General features: G+C 38.0%; 1 protein-coding gene across 1 annotated transcript; it reads left to right on the top strand.

Moving 5' to 3' along the window:
* The first annotated feature begins 6942 nt into the window (after positions 1 to 6942).
* klf6a (Kruppel-like factor 6a) lies at positions 6943 to 14016 on the top strand. Its single transcript, XM_035415300.1, has 4 exons — positions 6943 to 7295; positions 9375 to 9948; positions 10813 to 10936; positions 11349 to 14016. The coding sequence occupies exons 1-4, from the start codon at positions 7194 to 7196 to the stop codon at positions 11398 to 11400; spliced, it is 852 nt and encodes a 283-aa protein (XP_035271191.1). The 5' UTR covers positions 6943 to 7193; the 3' UTR covers positions 11401 to 14016.
* Positions 14017 to 15870: the final 1854 nt, after the last annotated feature.

The following is a 15870-nucleotide window of genomic DNA, read 5'->3' as shown; positions in this document are numbered from 1 at the left end:
CATTGGATTACCGCTTATTATCACTTCTGGTTTATTGAACTGGATCATGCTATTTTTTTTTTTTTTTTTTTTTTTTCTTGGAGGGGGGGTGGTCATGTTAAATATTTTCTTCAGAAGTGCTGCTGGCAGACCTGGTTGTCCGACAACCTGCAAGGTAAAACGCAATCCACCAATACCCACATACCTCCCCCTCCCCCAACAAACACACACACACACCCTTCACCTTTTAACCTGGAGTGATTCTAATTCAGCAGCCAATCACACAGGCATTTCAGTCAGCTGCCAGTGAGAAGCGGCCCAGAGACAGGGAGAAACACGTCTTCCTTTTATCATTTAAACTGCGCAATTCCACACATTTGGCCAGATCCAGATCACCAATAATAGAGCTGTTCTGCTGAAACATTACAACAACACAGATTCCTGTGATACCTGGTAGATTTAGGACTTGATAAAAGATAAGCTCTGGAGACTAATTGTTAAGGTTGCAAGGACAGTGATTACTGGGACATTAACCTACTGCTATGGTGGGGCCGGGGTGTGGGTTGGGCGGGGGAGAGGAGTTAAAGAAAACAAGAAATTGGAGGAGGGCAATTGTAGTTTGAGTACACATTGCAAACAGGGATTTTGTGCCGCATTTTAGGACGGACAACAGGGTGTTTACTGTTAGTAGGCCAGTGCTTAGTATCAAGACCATCTAATACATTCAGTCTGTCATTGAATACATAGACAGGGATACCGTAAGGGAGTCGGGGGGTTAAATAATAAAAAAGGGCCCTGACTGTCACGGACCCTCAAGAAATATTAGAACATAGAATCTTCTGGGGTGCTGCGGCCCAATGTGCGATGTTCTCATGGAGCTTAAAATCCCTGGTGGCACCCTTGTTTATAGGTAACCTTTTTACATTTATGTTTCATAAGATGAATCATTGTTGTTTATTCAAATGGAAGCTGAAGACTGGTCACATTGGGAAATAAGTTACTCATCAAGTAGGCATGGCTACAATTTCTTAAGGAGGTGTATCTTTGAATGCTAATTAACTATGTGTCAACACAATTACAGAACAAAAATCACTAGCAATTAAAGAATTATAGACAGAATTTTTGCTTTTCAGATAAAGAAATCCTAGTTTCAGTTTTGAATAGAGCATGCTAAATTGTTTTCCATCATATCTGTTTTTAGGGCTATAAATTGATATGGTTTCTTTTCATTTGTCTTTCAAAGAAAAAAAATCTAATTGAGGAACTGTACCAAGTGACCACCTTCTCTGATAAGACTCAATACAGCACAATATGTTCAAAGAGGCACTTGCTGTACATCAAAGCATGTGAAGAAATCTTCCATATTCAGTCAAACACACACACACACACATTAAAGGGATACAAGAGCAAGAATACATTGGCAAAGAATATTTTCTTTCACCTTCAAAATACCAGATTCCTCTGGTCACTGTGACCTCATTGACTCCCTCTCCCCTGCCCCATCCCCAAGCATCAGCACATTCAGTCTTACATTTCATGGTCAGTTAGGGTAACTGTTTACATCACTGCTTAATAAAAGCCTTCTTTTAAAGGAAGACTATGGTTTACCCAGACAGTTGCTAAAATTACTAAAGTACTTAACATTCCATGTCCTTAAATTATGCCTATAGTGTGGTGTGGTGGAAAGAACATCAACCACTGAATAATCTCCTCTGTGTGAAACAATGACCAATGACCTGTCCTCCAGATTTTCCCGGCAGATTACGATCATACTGATTCTTTTCTTATTAAATACCAGACCATAATGCATTTGGTTTAGTGCAAAGTCTTTCTTCCTTGTTCTGTAGAATAAATATGTTCACTCCATCACTTCTTGAAAATAACAACTGAAAAAGTTTGACATCTTTTCGATGAAAATCATAGTATCCACCAGGTATGAGATAAATGGTGTTTTTCAATTATTTAAATTGGATTTAATTCTGCTTTATCGCATAGCAAGTTAATCACCAATAAAAGTAATGAATGTAATGTTGTAAAAAGTCATAAAATATCTAGTTGCTCAGACAAAAGGTTCAACAAGAATGAAATGTTTCAGCTGACCGTTCCTAGGAATTCTCCCACAGGCAATGTAAATTTAACAGCAGCCATTACTGGTCATTATTTAATTGGAAGCAAAACGTAAAGCAAATAGAATGGATTATCTCTTCTAAGAGTGTAATGGACTGACTGAACCTTTTTTTTTACAAACGAAAAACAGAATATATCTTTTTCTCTCATTTCATTTTCTCTCTTTGATGCAACATTAACCAGTATGTTTTATATTTGTGTATGACTTCTTAATTACTTCTTAATTGATGCAACTCATCCTCAGCAACTTTCCCGGCTGAACTAATAGGCAAATTCCGCATTGTGCAATAAATTGGTATGATTCAGTCACAGTAGAATGTATTTTGCTACAAGGAATTACAAAGAAAGAACCAACAAAAATAAATCAATCCCCTTAAACCCAAACAGTACAGATTATTCAAGGTCACCAGTAGCCAATAATCACCTCCCACTGCAATGCACCCTGACATAGCTCTAATTTATAGAATGCCAAAAAAGAATTAATATTGATTTTTCTTTTCTTTTTTCAGAGTGATTGATGTAACTGAATTGATTTCTAATCAATTATTTTATTTTCATTTTATTTATGATTGAATATTTTTAATCTTGTCTAGGAATGCAATGCATCTTTATTAGATATACAAAAAAGATGGATTATTTGGAATAAGTTCTTGATTGCGTGTAGTTATCCCAGTAAGCATAATAAGTATATATATATATATATATATATATATATATATATATATATATATATATTTTTTTTTTTTTTTACAAAGTTTTACCACAATGACCAGAAACTGAGAAATGTTTGACATCAATTACAAGCCAGAGCAACTTTTCTTCAATTCTTCATGTTTACTTTACTGGAAATGCTAATTCCATGTGGTCAACACTATGCCAATGAATGCTTTTCTTGTTAATGGAATAACATTTCACCACAGTGGTACTCATCTGCACTGATTGTAATGACAATTTTGACGCTTGAGCATTTTAAAGTGGTTTCACTCAGAAAATCTCTAAAGGCCTCTCTCAAACAGGATCTTGTGCTGATTGCATAATGTTATCAGCTCATGCATTGTAAAATCTATTGAATGCTATATGTATACAGTACGGACATCTTTAGCCTGGTGTAGTGTTGCCATAGTAAGTTACCAACCATTGTAGCAGATTCATAATATCTATCTATGACCGTGAACTAACTGAGCCATATCATGAAAACCACTTAGCAGCTTCAGCATCAGAATATCAAATATGGTAACATGATAATGTTAAATCATGCCTTTCTTTCATATACTTCCTATTAGGCTGGTATGGCTGGACTTCAAATTGATGTAAAAACATTGCAGAACTCTGGCAGTTATCTAGCATCAGTCGAACACGTTTCATTGCTGCTTTCATTGTCCTTGTCTAGTAAATGCAAGGCCAGTGCTAGTTAATATGTCTGAGCTGTGAAATGGGCAGGGCCATTTCAATCCCAAGTCCAGTTTTCCTTTGTGTCCCTTCCACAGTCACAAAGTATTAAACATAATAAGCCAAATGCCCAGCTTGTTTCCCTGTATGTTTCAGTATGTTTCAATTGTGCATAAGACTGGAAAACCACAAAAGGCATATTCATTTTATTTGTAATTGTTCATTAAAATGTTCTGCTGGGTGATTCCTAGCCACTGTTCAGAAAACAAATTGTATAATTATCGAATGACACATTGGCACAACACAATGGCACAATGACACTTGTGAGGTCAGCCAATGGTGTCTAAAGATACAAGTTGCAATGAAAGATCACTTGGTTCTTAACGTTTTTCAAATGACAGCCCTAAACAAAATAAAGTACATGTCTGGGTTATCTGTCAGCCAATAATACTATAGCATTCCAGGAATGAAGAATATGCTTCAAAGACAGGTTCCTTACACAACCTGTGAGCACTCCCCCACTCTGCTAAAAGATACTGATGTGTCAATGACACAGTCACGACCCCCACTTGACCAAGCCTCAAACAGCATGCATTAGCTCCGCAATAATTAAAAAGAATTTACTTAAAAAGCTGTTGTTTGGAAGTCATAACAAAATCTTGCACTGAAAACATTGTTTTACTCGTCATTCAGGTTGACATATTTTGGGAGCTATGTTTTGGATCATTACGTCATTTGAAAGTACACACGTGGTATTTAAACAGCAGTGGTGTGTTGTCTGGCATTTCCTCTGGTTTGAAGACATCTCAGCAAGTGTTGAGCATGTCTGACTCTAAAAATACTACATCGTCAATTCTATCTCAGCATGTTAAATTTCTATGAAATGACGATCAGTGCCGGCTTTGCCATTCCAATGACATCAACATATGGCTAAATATGATGCTGAAGAGCTACAAATATGCCTACAGATGAGAGCTACAAAAGAGACTCAGTTCTCCAGAGGTTAGCACTAGAACATGCTGCTGGCTAAAACAAAGAGGTTCTGTTTCAAACTGTTGTTTATCTCAGCTCTCTTTAATTCCTGAATGTGGTGGTTTATTTTTGTGTACATTAACTTAATCATATATCCGGTCCTATTGTTGAAAGGGTGACCCTTTCAGAAGTCTTCCCACATATTTAGGAAGTATTTTTAGATCTAAAAACATGGTATGCAGAAAGCAAAATCAAACATAGCATCACCCAAGCAGCCAAATAGTTATAGTGCAAATGAATGCTGTCATTGGAATGTCACATTTACATAGTGTGTTAATAAATAAATAAATAAATAAATAAAACATTTTCCTCCAATACAAATTTGCTCAGATACACTGTAACATGGGTTCACCCCTGTGAAGGTCATGGCAACAATTTTTCAAGTTATCAAAATCTCTTCACATACATCTGTACCTCCAGACAATGTAACATTAGACGTGAAATAGCTGCACTACAATGTTATTAAATAGGACTTGAGTATTGTGACCATCCGTGTGGCTACTTATTCCAGAGCAATGAAAAAATGGGCACTTCATTCTGAGATCCTTTTAGGTGAATGTGGCTTTGTCATAGCTTCTGTCATTCAACTATTTCCTCTTTTTTTTAAACAGGAAGTATCTATATATCTATTTATTTTCATAATTTATTTTGTACTTGTTTTGTGGTATGTGGATGACTGCTTGTGTAAACATCACAAATTCATTCAACTGAATTTCAAGTCAGGTAGTCTTTGGGGCTGTATGCATTTCTAAGTGTTGTATGCATTTGTAGCACACCTCAGAAAACATATATGCCACAGAGGGCACAAACGCTTACTTTGCACTGATGACAGGATGTGACTAATACCAGGAAATGCAGATGCATATTTCAAGTTGCAACACATTCATGTCTGCATTGTACCATACACCCTGAACACTTCTAATATTGCAAAATGCAAATGACTACATTTGAAATGTGCCCTGTTATATCCTCTTACTTTCACATAACAGTCCATGAAATAATTTGAGAATATATTCCTAAACCCGTTTTAGCTGCCAGTGGTTTATGGCATTATTTTGTAACCACAACCTGGTTTATGTTGCTTGGTAACATAGTGCATGTGTTTTTTTTCTTATGTACAGTAATGCATTGAGCACAATCTGTAATAAATAAGTAAATAATTAAATAAAGGGGAATTATGATCAATGAAATCTACAATAAAGATAGCCTAAATGCGTATGATGGTTAAATAGTTCTATTAAGCCTGGACTATATTACATAATGAGTATGTCTGTAAAATACTCACATGGCGCATTCATTTTACGATGTAAGAACGATGCATTCATCTGAGCCATTCATCATAATGGTAATTTAAATAATAAATATACACACCATGCATTGACAATTGTATTTTTAAATAATAATAATAATAATAATAATAATAATAATAATCCTAAAACTCTTTCACATTTTGATATAATTATGATTGCGCTGCTGGCCATTATAACAGTTGTTCAGCTGAATGTACATTTCAAAGTAACTATTTAAGTCCAGCAATAGTCTACTCAGGAGTTACTGTCTGCTCCATGTTACACACAATAGCAATTAGAAGCATCGATAATGAAAAGCGTCGTGGCCTGTTATATGCAAACAAGTATGTAGCCCTACATTGGTATTTTCATTTGGTGTTCTGTCAGACCGTGCATAGGTGCCTCTCTACTATGGTCAGTCGTCCTGTACGTTTGAGTCATATGCGATGTGGCACTTGGCTCCCCCAGTGGAATTTTACAGCATCAGAAAAACAAGACACAAACACGACAAGAGAAACAATTTTTTTTTTTTTCGCAAGCGAACCAATCACGTTATCTGTATCTTTCTGGAAACCATAATTCACAACTTTGATAAGATGCACATATATCAAAATTCGGTGAAATAGTAGGCTATCATTTATTCTTGTTTGCAACTAACTCTATTCAATTGTCAAACGGACAACGCCAACTTCAGTTAAATAAATGAGCAACAACTTGCTTAACTGAACAAGCTGTTTATTCTTCACAGTTTCCTAGATTGCATTACTACCTTTACAAACTGTAACTTAAACTGCTAATAATGTGCTTCCAAAAAAAGATGAAAACTTCTGCTACGCTCAGAAGCGCTCTCTTTGACGTCTGACCGCAGAATGAGACCAACGAATGGGTACAGCCACAGAACGTAGCAGGCGCAACACATATATATACTATTCTAAAAATAGAAAACGTGTTGTCCAATGAGCACGGCGGAGCTTTAAGTCAAATTTACCAATTGTACAACGAGACAGAACGATTGTATGTCATGAGACGTTTGTGATTGGTCAAAGGTGATATCATAGGCGCGCGGGCAACCACGTTCGATATTATTGGTCGGCTCTCCAGCAGCGTAATGTTGTCACGAGTGGGGAGGTTGGCTGCAAGGTTTGAATAGGGAAGTTTACAGAGAGCCAGGTCTTGCAGTTAGTTCAGTGTTTGCAAATAGAGTGGCAACAGTGGGAGAATAGCGGTTCGGGAAACGGGAAGCAAAACAACATTTAATTGATGTGCAGTTGCATGTGGAAAATACACCAAGTTCACTTGCTGTAAAAAATACAGACATTTGAAATCGCCTGCATCTTTTTGATATATAGCCTGTAGATAGTTACATCTGGGATTAAAATGGATGTTCTACCTATGTGCAGCATCTTTCAAGAGCTTCAGATCGTTCATGACACGGGGTATTTTTCTGCTTTACCATCCCTTGAAGAGTACTGGCAGCAGGTAATAATCTTTTCCAAACATTTTCACAAACTTGAAACTGCTGTTGAGCGGGGTTCAAAACAGCATAAACCAATACCAGTGAGCCTGCTGTTCTGATTGGCCGTGTAACCAAACCGAACGCACTGCTTTCTAAACCTGAGTTTTTTTTTAGTTTTTTTGTTGCTGCCAATATAATTCACTAACTAGCTCTAATGATAGCAAATATTCGTTAAGAAAACTTTTGGCAATCCAGTGATATGTATACTTATTCAAAAACTAGCCGTGCCGACTTGGTATGGGACTTGACAGGTTGACTTCGCAAATGTCTTTCAATCTCTTGCTCTCTGTTATCTCGCTCTTCGGGTACGTTACCTACAGGTCTCGTCTTGCACATAGGATATTTTAAAGCCAGTTAGCTTGCTGTGGGAAATGATAGGCTAAGTGCGAATATTCTATTAAGATGATGCATATCAATAACAGGCTGTCGTTTACTTCTATACAAATGACAGGTATTGCTACTGTCAAAGGTCAATTAAACAATAAACGAGTAATAATACGTGCATAACATAGCATCCGAACAAGTCGTCATGTGCTTATAAAAAGTCAGATCTACCTAACGATGAATAACCTACGTGTTCACTTAACACTATTCGTCTCGACAAATTGAGGTCGTGACGCAACGGTATTTCAAATTGTTTTGCTTTGATTTGAAATGGCTACAAAGAATTTGAAGGTACGCAAGTTCGAGTGTATCGCTATCTGAATAAGATCCTGTTCTTATGGTAACAAGTCATATTTTATGTAATATGATTTAATTACTTAAAACAGTAAGTGCGTGAGATAGAAGTCTGATTATGTGCATCATCTTCATATAACCAATCCACAGATAAGTTCTGCTAAAATTAAATTTTACCAAATTAAACCAAATTTAACAGTTTGGTATTAAACGTAGCTGGACTTAAACGGCGCAGGGTCAGTGAGCGAGACTGTAAATCTTCGCGTGCATGCTCCGTTTGTATCCATTTTTCCTTCATATAGAATGTTGCAGTTGGTACGTGATTGAAATGGATCTAAGTAGTTTCCTTCAGGCATTTGAGCTTTGGGCACGGAGCCAACTTCTGCTGCCATCTCGGACATTTAAAGCGCTTCAGAGAGACGCTCTGCTGTGTATAATAATTTAACGATGTTTTTAACATTTATTTTGGACCGATTGTTGAAGTTTAACAGAAATGTCCAAGACCAGCCGTCGAAACCAACACAGAGACTTTTATTTGAAGCTATGTGCCTCATTTGTTTCGCATTTTCATCACTAGATTTGTGTATCGGTATTGAGTGTAGTTCGTGTCAGGGGAATGACCTACTAGTGTGTGGACGACTCGATGTTGCTGTAGCTGGAAAATACGGGGCAAGAGTGTGGAAAAACGGGTTTAACTTCTGCCAAGGGATACATGTTCCTCTTTTCTGATGTTTTCAACAAGGTCTTATCATTATATAGGCTAGTCAAGGTTTGAATGGTGAATGTTGTCAAAGCTCTCGGGCTATTTTCCAGAAAGAGTGACATGGACAGACAGAGAGAAGTTGTGGAGGTGTTGAATTGCATGCCACCCTGCGTGTGTTAGGAAACGGCTTTGCCCGAATGAAGCTTAGAGGAAGTTAAGTGGCTTCTTTTCTGAGAAAATGAGTCACCTCGCAGTATTCTATAGCTCACTCTCTTGCAATGTGGAGTTAATATGAGGGCTTTGAGATACGTGTTTTATAAATGAATGCATTCAAAGCTGTTGGCAGTAATTACTCATCATCCCCTCATAAAGCTCTTTAGAGGGCTTACATTTTATCATTGCTCTTGAAAGTATTTTTTTGTATGTGTGTGCCTGATTTATTAATAAGTAAATTAGTTCATTAATATTATGGAAATGGATTGTCATAGGACAGGCCTCATTGCTACACTGCTTACATTGGGCGAAGGATTTTAACTGTCAGCCATGCTGTAATGTTATTACTCTCTGCATCCTGGTGACCTCAGGGATTTCATGTCAAACTGAAAGTAACTCTGTAATTCTGTTTCATTCATGGTTGGGTTTTGCTTTTGTTTTGTGTCAGACGTGTCTGGAGTTGGAGCGGTATCTTCAGAGCGAGCCGTACGTCTCTCCCCCGGACATCAAGTTCGACAGCCAGGAGGACCTCTGGAGCAAACTCATCTTGGCTTGCGGAGACAAAGGGGAGTCCAATCCAAAGATCCCGTACATAAAAGAAGAGGACAATCAGGACAGCCAAATTTTGGAGACCAACAGTGTGAACTCTGACGCCAGCAGCGAAGCATCGGACAGCTCCGAGGAGCTCTCCCCGACGCACAGCTTTACCTCCAATCCCCTGAACGCCGTTCTGGTCAATTCCGGACACTTGAGCTCTTCAATCATCAGCACTCCACCGTCCTCTCCAGAAATCGGCACAGAGTCCTCCATTCCACCGGTCTGGAGTGGCGTGCCGGCGGAATTGCACTTGCCGGGCAAAATCAGAGTCGGTGGCATTGGAAAGACAGCGGACAAGACCGGCATGGCCAACGGGGAGGCCTCGCCAGACGGGAGGAGGCGTGTGCACCGGTGTCATTTCAACGGATGCCGGAAGGTTTACACGAAGAGTTCCCACCTGAAAGCACATCAGCGCACACATACAGGTGAGTGGGCTGCCACTCGCACATGTTCAAACACCAGTGGGTTTGCCCCTATGTTTCTGTTGTCATAACATTGCGTAAGTCTTGGGAATGAGTCCACAGCAACCAGCAGTGACATCACACGTGCTTCAGCAGCTTGCCTGTAATCAACAGATGCCCCTAGTGTCGAATAGCACACATCGTAGCTTTTTATTTTTTTATTTGCTTATGAGTCAACATGCAAATTGGTGTCGAATGGTTTTTTAAATTTTTTTATTTTTTTAAATTGCTCCCTTTTTAAATGTAATATTTGAACATAACTTCATAAGCCCATAGTTTGAATATTTGTTTTGCATGACTGGATTCCTAAATGGTGACCTAATCTACTTGGAATTTGACTGTGTGCAGCTGGGGGAGGGGTGCTTCATTTGGATCAAGGGATGCAGTTCGTCAAAACAGATTGTGTTTCAGCATGGGGGAAGCAGAGCCACTGATTCAGAATCCAAAACTGCTCTTCTCAGTCAAACATTTTTAGATTAATTTGTGTGAATTGCATGGATTGCTTTCATGGTGAACTCTGACCTCCCCAACAGTCTGTTTACATCTGCGCCAGGCATTAGGGGATCTTCTGCATTCCTTGAATTCTTTGTATTTATGAACTGCGTAACACGTCAATGGAATTTGGTCCTCAAATTACCCTCTCTTGTACTATAATTTTACTTCCCCCCCCCCCCCCCCCCCCCCAGTTAGGCCTTATTTGTCTGTCATATAACACTGCTTTTATGTTCATGAATGTTTTTATTGAAATGTGTGGTAATTACTTAAGAGAAACCACCTTAAAAGATGTTGTATTCTAGAAAACCATTAAAGTTTGACGTTCTGTTTTAGGTGAAAAGCCGTACAGGTGCTCTTGGGAAGGCTGCGAGTGGCGTTTTGCACGGAGCGATGAGTTGACCCGGCACTTCAGGAAGCACACGGGGGCAAAGCCGTTTAAATGCAGTCACTGTGACAGGTAGGCAGACATCCCTTTGTCTTTGTACTGTGCACTTTCATACATTTTACTCAGCCGTACCCTCTCTTAACGTTGTGAAACATTCAGAGATCACAGATCAATTGAACATGTTCATCACGATTCAGCTTAAGTGGACTGAATGGCCTCATCTTTTTAAAATTTTTAAAAATGTTTAAGTGCCAATGTGTGAATAGTGGTATTTGACTTTATTTCACTGCAGTTTTTAAAACATTTTTTCAGTATTTGTAAAAACTGAAGGCCCAGTCACTCTTATAACAGGAACATGAAAAATTTTGATGGACTATTGAGCACCGATGTCCTTCACATGTGCTTAAACGGTTGACCTTTTTTAGATGTAACAACTTAAATTTCTCCGTCCCTTGTTCTCTTCTGTCGCTCCTCCTCTGTGCAGGTGTTTCTCCCGGTCTGACCATTTGGCTCTGCATATGAAGAGACACATCTGAGCGGGTCAGAAAACGGTCGAGGGGAAAGTCATGCCTCCTGCCCAGATTCAAGGTTGACGTGCCCTGAGTGGAGGGGGGGAGTGTGTCCCAGCCAAAGCGTGCCATTTTGCACCATCCTCAGTGCCTGCAGGATCTCTTTGAAGAAGCTGTCGTGAAGGTTGTTGAAAAAAAAAAAAAAGATATAAAAAAACAAAAAAAAAAACACAAAATGGTGTATGAAGCAGAAAAGCGCGAGGGGGAGATATTTTTTAAAAAATGAAAGAGAGGAAAATGTGTGTGTATGGTGCATGATGTTCTTGGACACTTGCGTTGGTACTGAACCTGTCCGGCCTCCGAGACGTCTTTTTTTTGCGAGCCAGCGAGCGAGCGAGCGCGTGCTCGGAGAATGCTTGGCCTGGCGGAAGTCCTTGTGCGCGACGAGGTACCAGCGGCGCTTTGGGCTGAGTGCTGGAGAGGAACAAGTCCCTGTGTTTGTTCCCTTGTGGTCGTGAGTAGAAACCCAGTCTGCGTGTTGGTGAGTGCAGCAGTGAGCATGGACCTGGTGGGGCGGGGGAGGTTACTGTCAAGCACCTCCTGTAAAGGAAGGCGGATGGGGGAGAGGGGGAGACCCGGATTCTGACTTGGGTGAAATTGGCGGCCCCCCATCCTAACGAAGGCGACCCGTTCCTGAATGAGAGGGGCTTTTTTTGGTGTTTGGTGCAGCTACTAAATGTGCAATGTGTTACGTAGCCTGTCTCACAGGCTACAAAGCTCATTTGTAGTCCATTGTATAAGCTGTGTGCTTAGAGATATAACACAACTATAACTTCAGTATAATAGACCGGTGTTGCATGGTTCTAGGGTTTGTACACTTCCTGTTGTCTGTAATCAGGACTGCAAATAGATTCCAATAAAGTGCAGCTACATGCAATGGGTAATTGTTACAATATTGTACATAAAGCCTTGAGTATTTTTTATTTTATTTTATTTTTTTGTTTGGAAAAAACCACTATGGCTTAGCAGCTGATTTGCTCATGAAGCATTTTTCTTTCACTTATTTATGCCTTGGAGACTAATTTTCTCTTTCCTTCTTTTCTACCTGTTGATGCACTGTTGACCTTAATGGTGCCTTATGCAAGTGACCTTGTCCTGTGGAACAGAACACTCCCTGGGGGGGTCACATATAGTTGTATGGGTGATTTGAAAAGCTTTATTAAGGCTCTATTTCACATGAACTTGCACCTTGTCTTGTGTATGGAGATGGTTATTAGGCCCTGTGGCTTTTAAACGCGTCTTTAGTTTAGCATCCTTGTCTCACCATTAGTCAGATAATATCATTTAATGCAGCACCTAATCATTTTTTAAAAACAAATTTAGATTCAAATCAAGTTATGTTCAAGATGCAGAAAGATCTCAAAATTTATTATGTAGAGCACTTAATAAAATTGAAATGTATTTACTACTGTGTAGTATGTACTGTAATATAAGTCATTTTACACGATATGTGTTCAACAAAATTTCGTTTAAAGGTACAAAACCCTGAAAAACACGAGAAAAAGGGTGTTGTCATTTTTTTGTTTGTATAATTTTGTTTTTGTTGTGCCAAGTGTAATTGTTGAGAAAATGGAGCTGCCATGACAATGGGTGTTGTTTTAATTTAAACGACAAGACATATTCTTTGCAGCCCAGACTAAGGAAAAACCTGAAGATCCATTGAAATGAACAGCATATGGCTGGACAGGCCTCTTTAATAAATTGCTAAAGGCTTTGCTGGCACAGAATCTGTTGCAGACTGCTGACTCTGGAAGTTGGTTATTGACCTGTCTGGAGCGTGTTGTTTTAGACCAGCTATTATGAAAACGGCAAACAGGATTCCAGAAAGATAAAGAATTGCCCTTTGAAATGATTCAGTATAAACTGCAGATGCTACATTGAATAAAGCATGTACATCTGAGCCAGTGTCTATGTGTGTATATTGTGAACATAGTGAACAGTTTAAGATGTTTATATTTTGCAGGGTAATGGACCAAAAATAGCTTGTTTTTGTAAATTATATAAAATGCGATTAATGGTTGTACTTCTTTGAAGTTGGATTAAAAACAAAACGGTTGCATTTGAGTGACCAAAACAAAAATGTAAAAACATTCTGTTGAGTGTCAAAATCGTACCATGATTTGTTGGAAAGAGATGTTGACATTATTAACAAATTCACTGCAACCAGTGTTGCACACAGTGCAAGTTACAGATCAGTTGCTAAATGGCATAAGAACAAACTTGAAGCAGCTTGCTGCAGTCAGTCTAACACGAGGGTTTTGCACTGGCAAATTAACATCTTTTGGTGAATCAGCAGCCAATAACATTCAGGTGGTAATCGAGCCTTAATGAAGCCCCATGTTTGCTTGCAATTTAACCAACAAATGTTTTTATTACAGATTTTCATTCTCTGAAAATTCCCTGTTATCTAATGTATCTTTGTAAAAAAAAATAAAGTTTTGTAAGTTTTTTCCATTATTTTATTTTATTTTTTTGTTTCTTTTGTTTCGCTTTACAGATTTTTATTTGACATTGCTTTGCAAAATTGTTATATTTCTGTATGAATGTATTTTTTATTGGAATAACAAAAAAATTCTTATCAGACTTTGTTTTTGGTTCATTTTTCCCCCTTACCCCTCCTTAACCTAGAAATGAGTGTTAGGTGCCTTAGGCGTTATAGTAATGTAAAGTGAATCCATAATCCTGACACTTGTCCTTGGAATCCGATAATCTGAAGGTTTTCACTCATAATTCCTCCCAATCACATTATCAAACAATCCAGGCAGTGTAGTTAATTGCACCCTCACTTCTTTACAACAACTGAAAGAAGCAACAAGCCATTTGCACCATGTTTGCATTTAGGGGAATGATACATACTTTACAAAAATCACAAGTGCATCAGTATGCTGAGTGAAATTCTAATTCTCTGCAAAGATAACCTGAAACATCCCTTGAACATATGAGATGAAAGAGGTTTGTTAGACCAGTTGGTATTTTCCTGAAGATTATTGCATAATTAACTGATGATAATTAAGCAGCTTTGCCTTGTGCAAAAGATTGTTGATAGAGGTTTCAGGAAAAAAAAGGTTCCTACTTGCAAGTGATAAATCAGTCATATTTGTGTGCAAGTGAAAACACAAATATAACCCTGAATGTGCTTTCCATGGTACATAACAGACAAGAGTTCTTTACAGAAAAGGGACATGCAAACAACTGAGATAAGCAGGTCACTAATTAGGGAAACCTGACCCCTCCCACACACACACACACAATTTTGGGTACAGTTCTTTCCCATGGTTTGGCTGGCTCCCCAAATATTTAAAGAACTTTCTGGTATGCTCTGCCTACTCTTATTACACTAAGCAGTTTAATTCAATCAGAGCTAATCTATTTGTATCCTCGATTGCACGTCACATTCATTTAGCTTTGTACTTTTTTTTTTTTTTGCTTTTTAATGTCTCACATAAAACAGGCATAACAAATCTTTACGGTTTGCATGAGATACGGTGTTTGATCAGGAAAAACCGAGTTTTATAGGACACACTTGTGTTTTGAAACTTATAAAATGACATACTCATTGCTGCCTTTCTTGTTGCAATGCTTTTGTTTATTGTAGAGTTATTATAGTGTGTCACTACTTCCATGATTACCCTTTACATTATATATATTTTCTACACAGTGATAACATACAGGAATGAAGATTTATGCATTAATTAATCTGGCAATTTAATGTTGAGGAATTCCATTAATCAAAATATTGTGTTTACGTCTATACTGTTACTGGCATATATACTGTATAGCAGGAAATATTGCTATAACCTGGTATTTATTTTGATGAATTGCGTAGAAACCCAAGAGAAATAATTTGGAACTTAATCACCATCAGCCATATCTAAAAGGAAATTGCATTGCAAAAATGCACATTGCTGTTGATGTATTAATGTTTTGAATAACCTAATAAGAAATTAATTATTCACTCATATTAATATCGCACAAGCGATTCCTCTGATTATAAATTTCCAATATATTTACCTGTTAATGTAGAATAAAGAAGCATTTTTGATTTGGACTTTAATTATGTTATTTATTGTTAATTTCATTGAAAATAATTCAACTTTATTACGAAAATGTAATGTCTACCAAAGCTGCAATCAAATTTAGAAACTAAGGTAAGACTAGCCTCCAAATGCACTAGCATTGAATTTTACACTTGCCACAGCATACCATGTTTAGTTCATGTTTTTTGTTACCAGTTTCAATGTACTTTTTTGAATTATTACCAATACTTACTATGTAGTTTCATCCAGAGTACTGAAAAAATGTTACCACACCATTTTTATATTGGACTTTTACCCCTTACGTTTTAACCGTGATATATACGAGTGGCACCACAGCTCACTACATTACCTAATTAGAGGACAAATCTTATATTAAAGTATTTAGTAGACCTTATCCAGA

Source organism: Anguilla anguilla, chromosome 4 (assembly GCF_013347855.1).
Source record: "Anguilla anguilla isolate fAngAng1 chromosome 4, fAngAng1.pri, whole genome shotgun sequence".
Taxonomy (NCBI): domain Eukaryota; kingdom Metazoa; phylum Chordata; class Actinopteri; order Anguilliformes; family Anguillidae; genus Anguilla; species Anguilla anguilla.
This window is presented reverse-complemented; position numbering and strand designations above follow the sequence as displayed.